Below are 20,247 nucleotides of genomic sequence, written 5' to 3'. Positions count from 1 at the left end.
AACCGAGCGAAGTTTTATAGTATTAAGAACGAAGTTATTAATAGTATTAGTATATCTTTAAATAGTCTTTGTAATCATGGCCTCTTAAATCTGGATTATGGAGGCTTATTTTTTTATATGTCGCAGTTTAATAACTGATTCTGTCCAACTGAGGTCACGTAGACTCAACATCATCTGCTACTGAAAACTTAAATTACAACCTATTAAACATCAATAATTTCAGTATTCCTCAAAGACAAATAATATTCCCACCCGTCCTTACAATGTGTATACCTCAGTATGCTTTGAAGCATTGGATTGTAATTATTAAGGCAAATATTTCTCATATTTATGTCGCTAATAATTATTCAAAAACAAAACTATTGCCAAAAAATTAACCATTGAACCATATATGAATTCATTTCAGTTTTCACTCCTCAAAGTAAAGTCTGCAGTTAGGTACGCCTAAATATTCTAAAGTTTGCTCAACTTAAACCATTGGATAATTTTTTTTTAATTAAATGGTTTATGAATTTTTATCCTCCAACTTTGAGGTTGGTATGTCTCTTCTTAAATATTTCTTTGATTTTTGATATCCTTAATGAAAAGCCAAAGATGTTAATTATCGCCCCCTAGCGGCTTAAATCTTTTTTGAGGTGCTCAGCCTGCAGTTCACCGGTGCAACATCACACACGCAGACATCACATTTTAATGTTTTACTGCGTGAGAGTTTGGCTGCTTTGTGGAATCTGCATCTATAGCCACGCTTATGTTATATTGAAAATAAATTCGAAATTAAAATAACTGATACATGAAAACTATAATGATGTTAAAGTGCGCATTTTATTGTCGGTGTTTATATGCTTTGAGCTTTTCTTTAGGAATTTGTTTGTCAAATAACCCAAAAAGACACATATTGCTGCATGCTTATCAATATGTAAATTATATTGTCTGACTGCACTGTAAAAGTGACCTGTGGTGATGTCTGACTGGACGTTTCTTTCACATCCTCTTCAGTGAGTTGATATTTCAGACCTCCTTAAAAATATGACAGAAGTAATTAAAAACCGATCAAAGAGCCTGTCATTTCTATACAAGTATATGCATTTTTTCCTTTAAAATATTCTGTGTTTCGATCAGAGGAATAGCCAGCAAGGGGGGAAAGCCAATGATGTGCGTTAGTGTGACAAACAGGGTTTGTTTGGCAATAAAACGAATTCTATTATATAGTGATAATATACTGTGCATCACTAGTGGGCTAAGACGAGGCTGTTATTATTAATATTAATAACGTGATGCTAATAATAAAAGCCCAACAATGATAATAATGAATGAAATGCCGCGGTGACATTGGAGAAGCCTTTTGCATCATCAGCACCTTCTTCGGTGTCTGAAAGTGAATTGAAGCAGAGAGAGGCTCCTTTCTCTTTCTCATGGGGATCAGATAAATATAGCGCCTGTGAACACCACCCCCCACCCCCAACACACACACCAGCCCGATGCCCGATCACCATTTGCTGTTTGTGTAAAAGTGATTAGCCAGACACAACTGCGAAGCTGTTACCTTTATAGAAGCCAAGCCGCAGAATATATCCTGTAAAACGAGCCGAGCAGTGATGTAATGGTGAATTAAAAGGTGTCTTAACCGTGACCTCCAGTCAGAGATCACTATCAGGAAAACAACCATAAGTATAGGGTAAAAAACAATTAGACTCTTTTATTATTTAGCTCTAAATATTTGTAATTTTTTTACACCGTTTTTATATCTAAAAATATGATGTTAGATTTACATCAGCCTGCAAAGCTTTTTGCAAACGACTTTGGAAAGCTTTAAGTTTATTTATAGCAAATGTCTTCCCTTTTTTTAAAAAAAAAAAAAACACCTCTCCTTTTCAGCTATTCTTTAATTCTAAAATCCAAATTAAGATGTTATGTGCTACTATTTTTTTCTTAATTCCATATTCGTTATTTGTTCCCTCGCCAACAAATGTCATTTAATATATAGAGTAACTCCAAAAACATCACAATAAGATCTCATTAACTTGCAATAGAAGCTTTTTTTAAAAAAAATCTTGTACTGAAAAAGGTTAATATGATTGTTGACTGCTTCGCTGTTTAAAATATGGAATGCCATTAAAATACAGTTCAATTCCCCATTGTACACGGTGAATATAATTATAATAGTATTATTAGAAAGTGAATTAAGCATCTAAAGGCACATTTTAAAAATAAGGACTTTTAACATTTAGACAATTTTAATGATATTAATAATTACTACGCCTGAAAAATGGCAGAGTAAATTGAAGCACATAATATCACATAAGATATCTTTTATGTCTACACATCAAATTTAAATTCCTTTCTCTTTGATTTTTTTCTGTCTACACGTTATTCCAATCAAAATAATATTTTTTAAAAACATGTGTCTCGATAAAGTTGCTATCCAACAATTTAAGAATGTTAATAACGAAAAACGGATTTTAATTCTTTCTTAAATTTATTTACAAATAAATTCAGTTTACAACACAATATAGCTACATAGAATTACATATATTTGATATTTTTTTAAAATTATAAACAGAGCTTTTTCAGAGCTTTTTGTGTCTCGTATGAAAAGGAAGCAAAAAGTGAATCCAGTTGAGCCTCCAATACTACAAAAAAGAAAATGTAAAATAATTATCACAGATCTCAAACAGGAACAAAAGAAAAAAGGACAGTTAAAACCATTCTTTTTTTTTTTTTTTTACAAATATTTACAAATATTACCTGTACAGAAATATCCCCTTTTTCTTTTTATTTTCTCTGTGTTTCAACAGTCTTTACTACAGAGTCCAGTGTGTTGCCTATTGATTTGCAGTCCCCGCGTAATAATGTCTCAATAGAAAAATAAGAGTTTATTTTCTCTTGGTTTGAAGTCATTGTGAAGGCCATTTGGAAACAGCCGCCGCCGCTGCTGAGGGTAAAACGTGTCCAGAAATAATATTTGACGGTACGCTGAGGATGGGCGCGATAGCGGCTGAGGTCCGGGTCAGAGACAGGGACTGCGCGCTCAGCAGGGCCGACTGAACGGTCACCGGAGGCCGCAGGAAAGCGGCGCCCGGTGACACCGAAGAGGCGCTGGAGACCCCGATGATGTTCTCTATACTGAAAGACGGTCTGTTTGAGGGCTCTGATTTGATCATGGACGCTGTGCTCAGACTGTTGAGCTGAAGTTGAAGACTCGGGCTGAGCTGCGAGTTGAACGCTTTTCTGTTCAGCTCCGCCGAGGACAGCAGAGGGACGCCCGGGGGCAGCATGGGACCTACAGGGGGGATGTACGGATACTGCAAAGCCGCCGGATGGGAATACGCAGCCGGGTGGATCCCGTAGTGCCTCCCGTAGGGGCCCCCGAGGCTGTACGCACCGAAACTTTGCATCATGAGAGTAGTCTGGTCCCTCAGCATGTCCGGCTGAACTCTCTTGAATCTTTTCCTCCTCCTGAGGAAGCTGCCGTTGTCGAACATGTCCTCCGAGGCGGGATCCAGGGTCCAGTAGTTGCCCTTGCCCGGGTTGCCAGGTTCTCTGGGGATTTTCACGAAGCAGTCGTTGAGGGACAAGTTGTGGCGGATGGAGTTTTGCCACGCTGGGAACTTCTCCCGGTAATACGGGAAGCGGTTGCTGATGAACTCACAGATCCCGCTGAGGGTGAGCTTTTTCTGCGGGCTCTGGAGGATGGACATGGTGATGAGGGCGATGTATGAGTAAGGCGGCTTTACCAGGCTGTTTTTGGGCTTCTGGATCCCACCTGCCGCTGCGCTCTGATCTTGACCCTCTCCCTTCCCGGTGCCGGTCTCTCCCTCCCCGGAGCTCTCGCAGCACGGACTTCCTCCCCCGGATCTCATCTCCTCCTTCTCCACTTCGATCTCATCTTCCACCTCCTCGTCGCCCGCTTCTCCCCGGAGGTCGTGCAGGATGCCTCCCACCGGGCTGTCGCAGTCGCTGTCCACCCGCTCCATGCCCTCCTCGTCTCCCTCGCCCACCACGTCGATATCCACGTCCTCTGCCGTGAGTACAGTTTGGCCGGACATGTCGCTGGCTCTTTCGCTGCCTCCAGACAGGGTCATCTCACGGCTGACTTACACTTTTTTGAAAAAAGTCTGGAGCCAAAGCAGCCGAGCAGCCGGGTGTGATGGGCAGAGCGCGGTCAGTGCGCACACACGGTGGGTCTGCTGGACTTGTAGTCGCCCCTGTCAAGAGATCGGATGTCTCCAAAATAAATCTAAACGCGGCTGAAGCGGCCAGTCAAGCCAAAGAAACTTCAACTTCTACAAATATGTCTCCACTCGGTAAGTGAGCAGGCCTGCGTAAAACCGCGAGTCTTGTCTCGAAGCCGTGTGGAGACGATTTTGCGCTCCGACGTCCCTTCTCGGCGCGTATATTTCCTATAGGAGTGATATTTGGAGAACCAAGTCGAGATGACACATGCTGCTTTTAAAGGCCGGAGCTTTTAAAAGGACTGTCTGATAGATTACTTTTCCCAGTATAAGATATACTATCAGGACACGTGGTTTGGTGACGACAGACGCCCCCTCTCTCGTCTCTCCTCTCCTCCCCTCCCTCCACCCTCCTCTCCTCTCTGTTAAACCATGCAAACTGGAGTTGTTTCATGGATTTGTCAACAATGGGACATCAGCAATGCTGCTTTCCGCTGATTTCTGTGTTCGTCCGTCATAGACCATTTAACGGTGGCAGAGGGAGGAGGAGGAGGGGGGAGAGAAAATTGGCCTGCGTGATTGAAAGATCTGATGCGCATTAACGTGGCTGCGTAAAAACAATCCAAACCTTTAACTTCGCGAACTCGGTTGAAAGCTGCGGAATGAAAACGACGACAGCTAAGTTCTCTGAATAATTCTTTTATTTGTTAAATTGTGTTTGTTTGGGGTTTTTTTTAAATTGTGAAATTGTGCATGCGTGGATTTTTAGACTACTTTCCGTGCATGTTGCTTTGCGTAAAGTTAGTCAGTGCACAAGGATGAAACATTTTGTTTATTTGGTGCATGCCATGATATTTCCATCTTTACAGCCAGCCGTGTAAACCCAAGCTGCGAATGCAAAGCATGAATTCAAGTCTATTTATTCCCGCAGGATTAGCCGAAGGTGGGAAGAATATTGAGCAGCAGCGGCAGCAGCACCACCGGCGACAATGAATGGAGAGAATAAAGAATTTCCTTAAGAGTTTGGAAGAGGTGCTAACGACCCCAATCATTGCTCGATTTTACATTTGAAAAAAGTAGGAAATGCGGGCAGCGGGTGAATGCAAAGAGAGCATTTATTCACAAGCATGAAGGTGAGCGCTGTAGGCTGCAGGGAGAGGAGGTCAGATCCAATGCAGAGCGTTTCTTCCGCTGTGTGAGAGCATTTAGGGGGACGCGTAAAAAAAAGTTGGTATTTCCGAAATGTGCAGTAATTCAACAATATATGATTTTATACATATATTTGGATGCGCCGCAAGCGATTTAAACGTCCAATTGATTTTATCGGAAGTCTATTAGCAGGTTAATGAAAATATCTATAATCAAAACAGTTATTTGTGACAAAGCTTTATTTAAATAAATTAAAACATATAAATAAATGACAAATTAATATGGTGTAATTCACGATTTTTGCTCACATAGTTTCTATCTCAATTAAAAACACCACGAGACAGAATACATTTTAATTAAGCAAGTATTTCTATTGATATTATCACCATTCTTGCATTAAAATAAATCACAAGTGTCACGTATTAATGACATAATTACAATAAATTAATAATTTATAAAAACGGAACATATTTTAAAAACATTTTCTTGAGTTTATTTCATTATTTTTGCTTGAATCCTATCGGTGTTATTTTTGTATCTTTTAGTTTTGGAGAGTGAATTTGATCCTTTAATTGCCTCCAGCAGCGCACAGAGTAGCTGCTTTACGCGCCACCTCCGACACCTCAGCTCGCGGGATAAAAGTGGGATTAATCAAACGCTATCATTAATAATGCGCGTATGGGTCAAAGGAGGGAAACATGGCTTCCGATTAGACTCGCCTTGTGTTAATCTCTCGGTGACCTGTGTGATCTGGAGGTCCGTCAATACGGACTACTTAGCAGATGAAACCAGAGTCTACATCAACTTTTATCCTGCTTATCCGCAGGGGCGCGTGCGTATTTAAGGTTACATTTTCCTTTAGTTTGCCCTTTTTACGCACACATACCAGGATTTTTTAAAATTTTAGTTCAAGGTTGTTCTTAAGGTTTTTGCACAAATCGAAAACTGTTTTTTCTTTCACCTGTGCACTTATGATTGGACACATTTCATGCATTTTTCATAGCAGCAGAAGTCTATTGAACTCTGATATGAGTGACCTTAAAAAAGCCCAAACCTAATTTTTGGTGCTTTTTAAAAATGGCGCTAAAATGGTAAATAACAGAAAAAAAGAGCTTTATGTGAACCACACTTGGTTACCAGTTTTTCTTATTTTGGGGGGCTTTGTAAGCAATCAGAAGGTCATAGAGCCAGTGTCTTTACAAACCTTTCCCTCTCTCTCTCTCTCTCTCTCTCTCTCTCTCTCTGTGTGTGTGTGTGTGTGTGTGTGTGTGTGTGTGTGTGTGTGTGTGTGTGTGTGTGTGTGTGTGTGTGAAGAGACAGGTGCAGCCTCCTTTAAAAAAAAAATAAAATCCCAGAGTCGCAGTGTTGTGTGAAAGGCGGCGTAACTGCTGATATAACCTGACTGCAACAGCACCGAGAGGGGGTTTCAAACCCGTCCTTCCTGTGATCTTTTGAAGCCTCATAAATCCGCTTTTATACCTCCGCAGTTTGTTAATGAAATGTACGTTTTAAGCACACATGCACGGCTTAGCGCGACAAAACCTTTTAGTATAATAAGCCAACTCGCTCCAGCATGAAACCATTAGGGGGGGGACAGACAGAAGCGACAGCAGCAGCAGCAGCAGCACAGGTGATGATGGAGAGGAAACAGTCACATGTGATCACTGCAAACTACCAGCAAGGTCACCCAACAAATAATTGTGATCATAATAATGTGATGCTCCGGTGATTCCTGAGAGGGAGCCTTTTTTTCTCTCTCTCATGTGTACTCCTCATGCCTCACAGGGGTCAGAGGTCAGGGTCACCTACAAGGTGTCAGCTTGCTCAAGGACACTTCAGCAGGGTGGATGCTTCTGTTAAGATGAGTGAAGGTGACATATTAGAGATGCTAAATATTATTCATTCGTTTAATATTGAGGGAGAAATTCGGAAATGGTGTTGAGATTATCTCGCGTTTCCACTCTCAGTTGACTTGTTTCGATGTTCCGTCGTTTGCGTGACAATATTTGATGTCACTGGACTATTTGGACTACTGGTTTTTCAATTTAAATATGATAAAAAATTTCGAAGAAAATCTTCATAACTTGAGAAAATGCGCCTTTTAGGCCATAAGACCGAATATGAAGAAAATGCGAATTTTGGACTGACGTGTGGAAATTTTAGAACATTTTAAGACACTTTTATCGCAGTTTGTGCGTATGAGGATTTTTTGTTACGTATATATTTTTGATTGGATGTATTTTGACCATCTAATCATTAGTGACTCCTCACTCTTCATCCATTTAATCTTAAGATTTCTTAAAAATAGTTTAGCAGTAAATATGTGGCACAAAATTGGAATACCTCTGATTTAGTGTCATTTCAGAAAAGTTTAAGTCTTTGTTAATAATTAATTAAAATCTATTTTCTAGAAACATTCACTTAAAATTGATGCTACAAATGCTATTTCACATCACATATGCACATATGATGAGTGTTCAAAATGCAAACACATTACACCAAGACTAATTAATATATATCTATATATAAAAGACACATTCTTGTATCGAAATCAGCTGTTTGTAAGATCAGATTTTTTGAGAGGCAACTCATTTAATTAATTAGGTGTGCGTGCAGTTGGGGGCAGCAGCTAGTAAAACGATATGATAAATTAATGGCATTGTTAGCCTGCCCGTAATTACGACCATTATGTTAATTATTTTTACAACAGTAGCCAAATCTTCAGCTTGTCACATTTAATAAAAACAAAATGTTCTCAAAGAATGGTGGAGAAAAAAAAACTCACCATAACGGCAAAGCTGCGTGCCACACCACAATTATGTCACACACACAAAAAAGAATAAATTGTTGAAATGTTTTTGCTATAATTTAATTTTTCGTGGTCGCCAGTGTGCAGATTCCTAGAAGCCAGGCTGATTTTTTTTCTTCTTCCTCTTCCTTTTTTGGGAATCACCATTTTCAGCTCTTCTCAGAGAATCCACTCTATCAACCTGCGAGTTTCTGTCAAACAATATGATGGAGCCCATTTTTAACCTGCAGGATCAGCCGGGGAGGAGAGCAGCACATCTCTCCCACACAACAAAGCACAAAGGGCCCCAAACAGGCGACACTGATCCACGTGTGTATGTTGAGTGTGTACGTGTCTGTGTGCGTGTTGGACGTCCCATCTATTATTAAGACACCATGCAGCAGATCAGGCTGCACAGTTACAGCAGGTGACGGAAAAGGATTCATGTCTTCACTCACTTTAGCTTTTCGTTTCGTTCATTTCTGGGGGTCGGATTATGTTGTATGAGCTTTGAACTGTATTATGATAATAGCAAGTTTAAAAGAAAAAAAAGAGGCCCATCTCATTTATTGTTTGCAGGTGTTGCAGCTGAACAAAATATATAATTAGCCTAAATTTAGACGCAGACTGAGCAGAATCAGAAGACAACTGGACATTTGGGTCAGACGTTCATCTACCAACAGATATTTTACTGGCCAGTAATACATTTCTGTCATGTAGTCATCAGTCAGAGGTCTTCGGGCTCATCTACGGCCTGTTTCCTCGCCTAGGCTTGTGTGTGTCACTATTTGGAACATGAAGTTCATACATTTGTTTCTTCGGTATTATTCTTCTTCTTCTTCTTCTTCTTCTTCTTCTTCTTCTTATTATTATTATTATTATTATTATTATTATTATTATTATTATTATTATTATATAAAAGTATTTGCATTTAGGCCTACATAATGCGGTGATTTTGTGGTTAAAAAAAATTAAAAAATAATAAAAATTTAAATACAGACGGTACAATTAATTATCAAATCTTAAATCATAACAGAAAGTAATTATGTAAAAAAAAATGTAGCTTGTTCTGACAGCAACAAATTTATCTTGTCACAATAAATGTCAGTGTAAGATCTTGTCAAATGTCTCCTGATCACTTGTAGAGATAAAAGTGTTGGGAAAAATCAATTTGCATCAATTCAATAACCCCAATTAACACCTTATGCTCATACTGGTTCATCAGCAAATCCTAAATATGTTTAAAGGACTCAAAATCCCTCTTTATTTTTTTATTATCGTGGAATTATTTTCTACTAAAGTCAGCAAAGTTGAATAATTTTCAGGACACTTGGAAAAAAAAAACCACATTGTCCTGATTTTTTATCAATTAAAAATGTTACTTTTATGAGTCCAATTTTGCAAATCACTGACAATACACTGCAGCGTCTCTACGCAGCCCCTCCGCCTGTCCATCGCTCCTCTCCCCCGGCCGGCCGTCAGTCAGTGGGGAAGCCCCCGGGGGAGGCTGCATGTTCCTCGCGGGTGCTGGTGGGAAAGTGACACCTCCCGCTAAATGCAGCCGGATTACCATGCCAATGTGTACTTGTTAAGTACGTGCAATGTCACTCAGTTTGTAGGCTTTTTGTCATTGAAATTTGTGCATGCAAAGTTGCACATCAGTACCGTGTTGTGCGAGCGAAGCGATTCAGGCTGTAAACGTTGCAAATTGGCCCAATGGCAGGCATTTAGCACGGTGTCAAGACACAGACTTTGCACCAAATCATTGTCTGCATGGAACGATAGCAAATATTGTGCTAATACAACCAGAGGGTGTCAACACACAAAAGTCGCCAGAAATGTGTGTGCATATCTTAATTTTTTATTTTTTTAAATTTTTTTTAAAAAAATGAGCAAAATAATGTATATTTAAATAATAAATAATTAACCAGCAATTATTGCCACTTGTCCCCAGACACTGAATTATGTTCTGGAAGAAAAATATTGACATTGTAATGAACTGATTCTATCCAACAGGAAAAATTATAATTTGTGTAAAAATAAATAAGTTAATACATAATAAAAATGAATCCACAAAAAATGCATCATGGTTTCCAAAAAAAAAAGAATCCAAATTGAAAAACATGTTGTTACTGTCCATGCACTCATCTTCATGTTTGCATGTGAGGCAGCTTTCCATATAATTGACATTAAAAGGAAATTCTCACTCCGTCCGACCCCTGAACTCAATATGCTCTTGCCTATTGATGCATACATATATGTAACATCACACTAAATTACCTCCTACATCCCTGCCTGCCCTGCCCATAATAATATTCCTTCACATAATCTGTCAAGTTCCTCACAAAGACACTTTACCTCTTCTCGAACCCAATTATTGTACAAGAAGAAGATGATGATGAGGAGGAGGAGGAAAATAAAGCTTTAGACTCGGAGAGGAATGATGTTTTGATTTTATGATTGACTAAAATGTATGTTTATGTCAAAAAAGTGCCTATTTTACAATGTATGATCAAACTGATACCGCTAGTCTGTCATATGCTTTATTCACATGAAGGCCTAATGTTATTGCTTTAAGGCAAATTATCTAATTCATCTTAAAACCCTACTATTTCTCCCCTAATGTGTGGTTTGCACTCCATCCCCTTATTTGCTTTATAAAAAATGTCCTTGTCTGTTAATCCATTGTGGAAGTGAATATCCCACATCCTAATCAAAGTCGTTGTGCTGTCTCTTGAAATTAAGGACTGCACCTTTAAATTGTCAATTACTCGGAGGTTAAGTGGACTGAGTAGACCCAATGATTCAAATCAGGTGTTACAATTTACTGCACATAGCTATCTGACTTCATTTTGGCCTGAATTGCTGCAGACATTGAAGTGATTTATTACACAAAGGAGAAATATAAAGGTGTATTTGGTCTCACCTAATCCATGATTGTTTACTAAATCACATATTCTTATATCATTTTTATAGAAAGGCTTCAAAAACACACCAATAGACCTCTATTCTTCATGACTGATTTCAATTATCTTGAGATCACTGGGTCAATATGGACCCAATTTTGGTCAATATAGCACCAGTGTCAATAGTGGGTTAACTCCACCAATAGGCTGTTTGGACCCTGTGTTATTTATATTTATTTATTTATTTTCTTAATGTTACTGTTGGTATTTGGCAAAACTAAAACAGGATTATTAAGTCTACATTGTACTATTTTTTATGTTATAGTATTTTTAAATTATCTTTGTCATATTTATAATGTAACCTATCCACCCATATTAATGTTCTTAGGTGTTGCATTTCTTTGCCTTATTTTTATTTCCTCTTGATATGTTTATATGTTTAATCTTTGCACCAAAAACCAAAGCAAATTCTTTGTAACTGAACTTGGCAATAATGTCCCAGAAAACCATTAAATTACTGTTTAGTTATTTACTCAAACTAAAATAGGCAGTTGTAGATGCAAACTGTTATAATATTTCTGTTTTTAAATGTATATACTGTTAATAATTTGTGTATCCTTAGACATTTTGAATGCCATATGTGCAATGCACTTGGACATATTGCATCTAATATGGGTCAGAATAAAATCATGAATGAGAAATGATCAGAATGAATCAGAATTCTGATCTGATCACTTACATTAATGTGCAAGCAGCATTTTTCTGTTGTTGATTTTTTATTTATATACCAAAGAGCTGTAACTAAAACAAGTATTTTCATTCTGGATAAATCTGCTGGTGTGTTAAACTTCAGAAGACCACATTTACCAAGAGCCAAATTCAGTTCACTGTCATTTCAGACCAAGAAAAGCAGAAAATCTTCACTTTCCAGAGGCTGGAAATATGAAATGTTTGGTATTTCTTGCAAGAAAAATGACCAGAATGATAAATAAGTTATTAAAATACTTTATTAATAATTAATAATTATATTAATAATTTGTTGATTGACTAATCAGCTAGTCAACTAATCGATTCAGCTCTTATTTGATATGCTGTTGGATAGTAATCTGTAACAATGCATCATGATTTATAAGCTCTTCATATGTTTCACATGTAAAATCTTAACTGGTAAAGAAATACTAGCTTTCAGATATATGTAGCAAGGTTAAAAGTATAGTATATCCCTCTGAATTACAAAGGAGTGCAAGTAAATACTTAAATACAAGTAACCTCAAATTTGCACTCAAGCACAACACTTAAGTAAATGTATGGTAATGCAAAAAAATAAAACTAACAGGGGCAAAACAACACGTTGGTTTTGGATAAAGTTAACCCACAACGTAAAATCTGATCTCACTTCAAATAATGTTGGAAACCGATTGCCTTGAAAAGGGAAATATAACTATTAATCTATAATTTATGTTTACTTAATACCTACTTGTTAAATTTACTTACATTTTAGTTGTATTTACTTATTTTGTCAAGCTGCTTCAGCTTAAAAATGACAAATTACATTGTTCTTTTGAAGTGTTGGCAACTCCAGTAAACCAAGTTAGTCTGACTTAACTTGATCATCACAAAGAGGATTTTGTCAATGATGAAGTTAGGAGATCTGCGAGTTCTGTTTTGTTAACATGTTTAAGAATATACAAATAGACTTAGTTTGCAACTATAGCAGAATACAGATATACAGCACAGTAAACTTGGTTTACTGAAGCTGCTAAAACTTTCTTTAAACTTGCCATTTTTAGGCTGCAGAAACTTCAAAAGATTGATTAAATGTAACTGCTGTATGAACCCAAAAAGGTTACATAGTGTGTGTAATTTATGGGATTTTGCTCATATTACAGTGTTTACAATTTTTTAAAAGTATAACATAAAATGTGTTTGAATAATAAAGTGAACAGCCAAACAGTGTTAACACCCAAACAAAGTTACCACCCTCACACCCATGCCGGGAGTCCAAAGTCAGCCACACAAGCATCAATATTTTACATTCCCTCAAGAATCCTCTTTAAAGATGCAATCAATGCCTCCTATTCATTATCCATGTGTATGTCTTCTAGGTATGGCCTTTGTCATTAAGCAATAATTCTCCCCTCCACAGTCCCACATTACTCCGCAGCTCCATACTTTTACAAATGCCTCGGGGCTATAAATACTAATGAAATCTCTTTGCTTAATTTGATTTTGCTGGTACACTTGCAGTTATGGCTGAACTTTCCCACGAGAGAGGCTGATTGAACACTTTCAAGTCCTTATGGAAGCAGGAAAACATTCCAAAGAGCTGGGGAGATCATTTCCATAATTACCCCGATTGGCAGCCTAATGACCTTCTGTGACAATAAAAAGATCTCTTGTTAATTCCATTTCTGTCGCTGACATTCAAGAGATTCCTATCTTACATGTTTGAGGGTTCACAAGATAACAAGTGTACTTTTTTTCCCTCCCGTTTTCAGCGAGCAAAAGAGCAGCCACCATTCAGTTTTGCTCCCCCCCGTCACACTGCAGTGCTGTGGCTCTGCTCGGCTCTGAAAGGGATCTGCTTGTGCCTGCACGGCTCGTCCACCCTGCCCCAAAGTTGGATAATTTATGGGCCTGGGGGAGATTATAAAGATGGATCTTTGAGGCAATCAATTCTCATGTTGCGTTTTGAATGGTAGGATAGAAATGAAGTGCAGAATAATTAAAAAGATCACAAGTCCCCCCTCGCATGTAATAATGAGTGACTCCAGAGGCAGTGGGCTCTGCCACAGTGCCGGAGGAAAGCGCCTTTGATTTGACTGAGAGGACACCCGGCCCGGTCCAACACACCACTGCACAAAGGGGGGGTTTCACCAGTGCCACACACTGAGGCTGCATTGCAAATCTGTGACTGTTTGAGGACCGTGTGCTTGTCCACTGGGCAGATCATAAGCAGATACTGTTGTCAGAGGAAACGGAGGAGGGATGGAGAGGGGGGGGGGGTCTTGTTGCTTGGATGTCAGGATGACTCAGAGCTGGCATGAAAAGTGATGGAGGCGGTTGTTTGGAATATGTTTCACAGTGGCCACAATGCTCAGAGTGTTGTGGGATGTTAAAATAAAATCTGTCCCGTCTTTGCGTATGAATCAGTGTCAAAATGTACCATCAGCCCTCTGCGTGCACAACTGTGAGCTGTTGTTCTTTGATAAATCCAAATGGTAATCTGAGGCCTTTTTATACCTCTGAATGTATTAGACTAAATGTGAAATGTGCGTCTGTTATTTGCCTTTTTGCGCACTTCTTAGGACAAGGTTTTTTGGAAATACATGTCTGATATCATGCTGTTTTGCACTTTGAAATGAACTGAGTATACTTTAATTCAAACATTTAGGAAAATAGTAATAAATATAACACAAACAAAAATAGTAGTGGACATAAATAACAGATTTTCTCAATAAATACTTCATATCTGAAAAGGAGTAGGAAGAAGCAAATGCTTGTCTAGTCTTACCCGTGTTCTACTCAAACCCAATCATACACAGTGATAAACCAGCTCTGCCCAACTGTCCATCCCCACACATAAAACACTCAGTTAATGCTCTTCATACATATAATCAACAACACTATCACAATGTAGAAGAAGAAAACCATTAACAACACTGTCACCATCAGCGTGCTTTACATTTAAGATTAACGTGTGCAAAACTTGGTTTCAGATTGAATTTTCCTCTTAACTTAAAACCCCCTTCTCTGTCCAAGAATATTTTTTGTATATTGCCAGGTAGTAGATCATTTCTTGCTTTGTACATTATTTGCTCAGTCTTAAATCAGATCCATAAATTTCAATGCATGTGACTTTAAAAACAAATTCTTCGCATGTTTCCGATATCCAGTATTGTTCACGATCCTTATGGCTCTTTTCTGCAGTGTGCATATTGATATTGCATTGCTAAGTACGTAAGATATTGTTCACAGGAAGATAAAGAGAATCAAATTTTGCTACACACACAACAGTAACTCAATTATGACGACAAAATAAAGTAAGAGGGACATTGCAGAGCTGGCGAGGACACCCTGGAAACAGATGGTGGCATGTGTGACTGCTTTCCTCTGCTGGAAGGGGAAGTGTAATGACACCTGGCAGCGGGCTCACATTGAATATCATTCTGCTGGTCACTTGGTCAACTCAACATTGGCACACTGCGCACACATCCAGAGACGTGCGGCGCTTCAGGCTGTAGTTAATTTAGAGAGGATTTCCCTGTTACAGGTGTTAACATCTCGTAAATGGTGGAACCATAGATTGATTTCCCCCTTGCAAGTTTGACCGGTGTGTGTGTGTGTGTGTGTGTGTGTGTGTGTGTGTGTATGTGTATATATCTCATGTCTCACAGGCTGTTCTGTATTATTTTTAACAGATGGACTTTGTTGTGTTTGACCTGCACATAGATGAAGGTTTTTCTGATACACAGATCTAGCACCTTTCCTAGGTTGCAAATATCACTAAGCTTGGATATGAATCAAAATGAGTGATTATGATATTTTTCAAATTGCCTGTTAGATCTTGATGATTAGGCTTACAAAAAACAAGCTAGAACTATTTCACAACACAAGCACAAATTTGCAATAACTGCAACCACATACGTGCATGTATCCAAGCATTAATACACAAAAACAACATACAACATACAACCCTACTAACATTTGGCCTTCATGCCACATTTCAGCCTCAAAGGGCAAAAACTGTTGAGAATTTTTTGTGGACTGACTGACCAATCAAAGGAACGAGTTATAGCGCTGCTGGTCATGGCTAATAATCATCCGCACACTGCCAAAAAAAGTAGAGGGGGCTCTTCAGATGCAAAATAATTCATTTCTTCCATGTCTTAAAGGTACAAATAGGAGTGAATAGACTTTCAGACAAACAGAAATGATGAAGATTCATTGGCTGAACTTTTTTGTCACATTTTTTTCCATCAATGTTTTCACAATTTTTTAAAAATGAGTCTACATAGTGGGTGGGTCCTTGTATAGAAATTGCCATGTTGCACCACTATGTTTCTACAGAAGCCCAGAACAGACAAACAAAACAGTGTTTTTGCATCAGCCACCATAGTTTTCAGCCTTTCCATGATGAGTGCATTGTAAAAAAACACAGATTTTTTTTAACGTGAAACTGCTTTATTGAGTGTTTTTACAATTTTAAATCAAAGGGTCCATTTGTTTTGGAGAAGAAACCCTCTGTAGATAATCCTGGTAAAACCTCCTGAACATCTGGATTGTTAATAAGGTTAGCACACATTAAGTTATGAGAGAAAGTGGTGAGCACACATTTGCAGGTGCTGAACAAGCAGGTCGTCTGTAATGTTTCAAACAGGGTAACAGTGATTTGTAACACAGAACCGCTTTATTCAGTGTTTTTACTGGTTTAAATTACCAGGTCCTTTTGTTTTTGGAGATGAAGAGACCTCAGTGGATAATTCAGCTCCTGCTAAAAACCTCTTGAACAATGAAGGAATTCTAGCTGCCTGAGAAGATTCAGCTGGTTGCAATCTGCAATCCTCAATGCTAGCTACCACTAAATCCCCCCTAAATCTTACACACTAGACCTTTAAATGTTACACTTATCATGTGATTGGCAGATTCATTTCAATTTTGTTTATATCGGCCCATATCACAAATCACAGTTTGCCTCAGAGGGCTTTACAACATAACACAGCCTCTGTCATTGGACTCTCACAGCAGTTAAGGAAAAGGTCTCCCAAAGATAAAGCGCTGAAAACACCTCTGTGTGTAGTTGTGCACTGCTGTCACATGGTGCATCTCCAAAAGCTTTTAGAAATTTTCCGATGATGGAAATGTCAATGGGACAATCAACTACTGTATTTCTCCTCCAAAAAAGACATTTGAGGGGCCCGTTGCTGGTAGATTTTGCACATTAAAAGATTCACCTTAATAGGTGAGTATTGTGATCAAAATACACCATTCTTAATTCTTTGCATTCGGTGCATAAGCATAAAGAGTTTTTCACTCATTACCTCACTGAATCACTTTTGTGATTAGTTGTGTTGCGTTGAGAGGAAAAAAAGGCCACTAAACTGCAGGATAAACTTTTAATTTTGACTTTTCTTAACTCCTGATTGTATACCAAAAAAAATGACTTTGTTCCAGCTACTGACTTCTGGCTCACTGAGGGAACTCGTATGAGTGAATGCCGTCATTTCAACAAGTTACAAAATCATCAAAGTGCTGCGGTTAATAGTCATTTGGTATTCTTCTTCTTCATGTCACAACCAAAGGGGAAGCTAAACGGATAATGGGAACATGTGACTAGACTTAAGAAAGCAACTTAGGACAGCAAATTCAATTATCATGTTAGAATTCTGCATGAAAACAATCTACACTAGAAATTAGAGCTATTCCTGTCAGATGACTCGTGTTAGTATGCCTAACATCATTTGGGGCAGCCTTACACCATCTTTGAATGTTATCAAATGTTTACAAAAGGGCTTAATGTGCTAAAATGCAATCAGAGAATCTGCTGGTTAGTCTGTGCCAGTATCAGAACTAAACACCGTGCCTTTGGAGTGGGTTGGTGATGCATTATGGGTAACAAATGTTGAAAAGATTGCCTAAATAGGCTGAGTGCAGGGGATGCAAACAATATAATGTTTTTATTTTTAATTGGCGTTGCACAAATTCACAGCCTGAGGTTATTATTTTGTTATCTGATAATGATAATATCTTATCATTGCTGCACCTTATCACATATGTCACTATGGTTGTGAACAACTGACAAAGAGCCACCACATCCTACTTTCATCCCCTTTGGCCAAACAGCAGTAGAATTTTCCATCAATTTTCTAATTTGGCATGGAATTATAGTGTGGCATCACTGATGCAAAGTTACTCTTTTTCTACTTTTTATGTACTTCTTCTGTTGCTTATTTATTGGGCATTTGTTCCACTTATGTAATGGTTACCAGTTTTATTTCCCCGAAAGGGAGTCGTCTTCCTGGGTCAGGTTTTGCTGCATGCTGCAAAGGGGGCCTTCAAACTTTCGGAGGCTCACAAAGGCCCCATTCTCCTCTGTGTTGCTCTTCTTCATCACCCAGCTCCAGGGCATGGCAGATCTGTTCAAAACCCGGTATTGTCTGGGCAAAACCACATATTAAATTTGCTCTGCATAAGCCATTTCATTGAGCGGCAGCAGGAATTCCTTTGCTGGGTCATTCATCTGTGTACATGGTTTGGACACACATTTGAAACAAAGCAAGCCAGTCAAGGATAATATTGAGGAAGTTACATATATTTCAAGCTTTGCAGCATATGTCATTTCTGTTTCTTGCTCTTTTGGCACCACGGTTCTTGGTGCAGATTCATGCAGCGGGAACATTGCAAGACAGTAGCTGCGAGCAATTCAAAATTTCTCCCTGCATGTGTAATGTTTTGCACTTCATTAGGAATTCTGGATTTTCCCCGTCAGGAATGTCAACTGAATAGAAAGAGAGGGAAACTAAGAGAGCTCTCTATCCACTGCAAACAATTAACAATGAATAATAAAGAGAAAAAAATCTGATTCAAGCCAACTGGTTGTCCTGTGGATAATTCATCAGTTCTGTATTGGAATAGTACATGAGTTTTTCTCCTGTTTGTTCATTTGAGCTATGAATACATTTTTACTCCGTTCATTTAAGTTGATCTCTGCACCAGTGCAGCATGCTTTATCACTTTAAAACCATGTTGATGATTTAGGTTGTGCTACTTGTCTTTACTATAATCACAAGAGTATTGGCAGGATCTTTATCAAACTTTGAAAAAAGGAATCTGCCATCAAATGTGAGATGCCTTTAAGATATAGGTTCTGTTGTAATTCAACATGTGAGGAATGCCAGTTTATGATGTTGTGGGCTTACAGGAGTATGATGTGTTAAAAAGATTAATCTCTGGGGTGCTCAGTAGCTCACCTGGTAGAGTGGCTCCCCACGTACTGAGGCTGTGTCCTCGCCGCAATAGCCAACTTGAGGCCCTCTGCTGCAGTCATCCCCTCTCTCTCCCCTTTCACGCTTAAACTGTCCTATCTTTAATCAAGGCAAAAGCCAAAGTAATAATCTTTAAATAAAGATGAATCCCTGGAAAATCTCAAAAATTTTCACATGGAGAAAACTATCTGATATAAACTGTATCCATTCTATATGAATTTTCAAACCAACTGACCATTTGCTTTTTGACAACTTCTTGTATCATGAGCTCAACACATTGCAGCACAAGAAAACACATGCAAATTAAGAATAACAAAACGTGCTGCAAATTCATAAATGCACTGAAATTGGCTACCTATCAATGGTGTTAGAAAAATAGCAATATATGTTTAAGTCTTACATTTCTGATTGCGTTCTGATATTATTGCACAGTGTATATTGTACAAGGGAAGTCATGGATTAAGTAGTTTCATGAGCCACAACCATGACAACAAGTCTCGTGTATTAAGAGTAAGCAGGATGGGAAAAGGTAGCCAAGAGGGCTTCCTTCCAGAAATCCCTTACTTGCAGAAATGTATTTATTTCAACCCAAACCATGATTTTCTTTACCCATAACTTTAAATAAGAAATCTCTTGCTGACAATAAGCCCTCCAGGCAAACTTCTCCCAGCAACAATGCTGTCTCTCAGCCTTGCTTCTTTAGTTTTCCCAGTGGCCACTAATGGTACTGCGGTGACAAAATCATTTTCTCCATAGACCAGTCATAGACCACTAGTCTATAAAACTTAGCACTCCAGCTGCAAAAAAAAAACCAGTTATTACTCTTATTATGAATTTTCAATACACAGAGATTTTATATTTGTAAAACTTTCCAAGAAATTAAAAACGAAAAATACCACATGCAACATTTTACTGCACAAGCTAGAAAACTTTTCTGGCTTATGCACTTGGCTAACAATTTTCTCTGGAAGTGACCGTGTGTCATTTTGAACTCTGGCATTCAGTTCTCAAGATACACGTCTTCAAGCCCAAGTGTGTTTATCAGTTTTGTTAGGGTTTGTATGTGCTGTCAGATTGGTGAAGATGCTTTCCTTCTTTGAATGTGTTTCATTTGCATGTGTGTTTTTCATTTGCAGTGCACAGAGCTCTTAAGGCCACTGTAGTAGGGCCACAAATTGGTGCTAAATTAATCAGTTACATAAAATATCACAGTGCATAGATGATGATAAAAGAGAGACCGGATATAC

General features: G+C 38.4%; 1 protein-coding gene and 1 long non-coding RNA gene across 3 annotated transcripts in view; one reads left to right on the top strand and one right to left on the bottom strand.

Annotated features, from left to right (window-relative positions):
- The window catches only part of LOC148189536 (uncharacterized), a 51,601-nt gene extending 37,252 nt beyond the window's left edge, over positions 1–14,349 (top strand). Inside the window, exon 6 of one of the 2 annotated variants that reach the window (XR_015776524.1) lies at positions 13,514–14,349. This is a non-coding gene — a long non-coding RNA (uncharacterized LOC148189536). Of the gene's footprint in view, positions 1–8,283; positions 8,866–13,513 lie in introns of those variants that run through there. The other variant, XR_015776525.1, reaches the window with a different exon arrangement.
- foxd3 (forkhead box D3) lies at positions 2,458–4,469 on the bottom strand. Its single transcript, XM_042483886.2, has one exon. The coding sequence runs from the start codon at positions 4,080–4,082 to the stop codon at positions 2,895–2,897; it is 1,188 nt and encodes a 395-aa protein (XP_042339820.1). The 5' UTR covers positions 4,083–4,469; the 3' UTR covers positions 2,458–2,894.
- Positions 14,350–20,247: the final 5,898 nt, after the last annotated feature.

The sequence above is a fragment of the Plectropomus leopardus genome, chromosome 5 (assembly GCF_026936395.1).
Source record: "Plectropomus leopardus strain MGB_pleo_1.0 chromosome 5, ASM2693639v1, whole genome shotgun sequence".
NCBI lineage: Eukaryota > Metazoa > Chordata > Actinopteri > Perciformes > Serranidae > Plectropomus > Plectropomus leopardus.
This window is presented reverse-complemented; position numbering and strand designations above follow the sequence as displayed.

Bases quoted from the DNA above. Each gene is read 5' to 3' on its own strand.
- foxd3 (XM_042483886.2), bottom strand. From the start codon at position 4,082: ATGACCCTGTCTGGAGGCAGCGAAAGAGCCAGCGACATGTCCGGCCAA.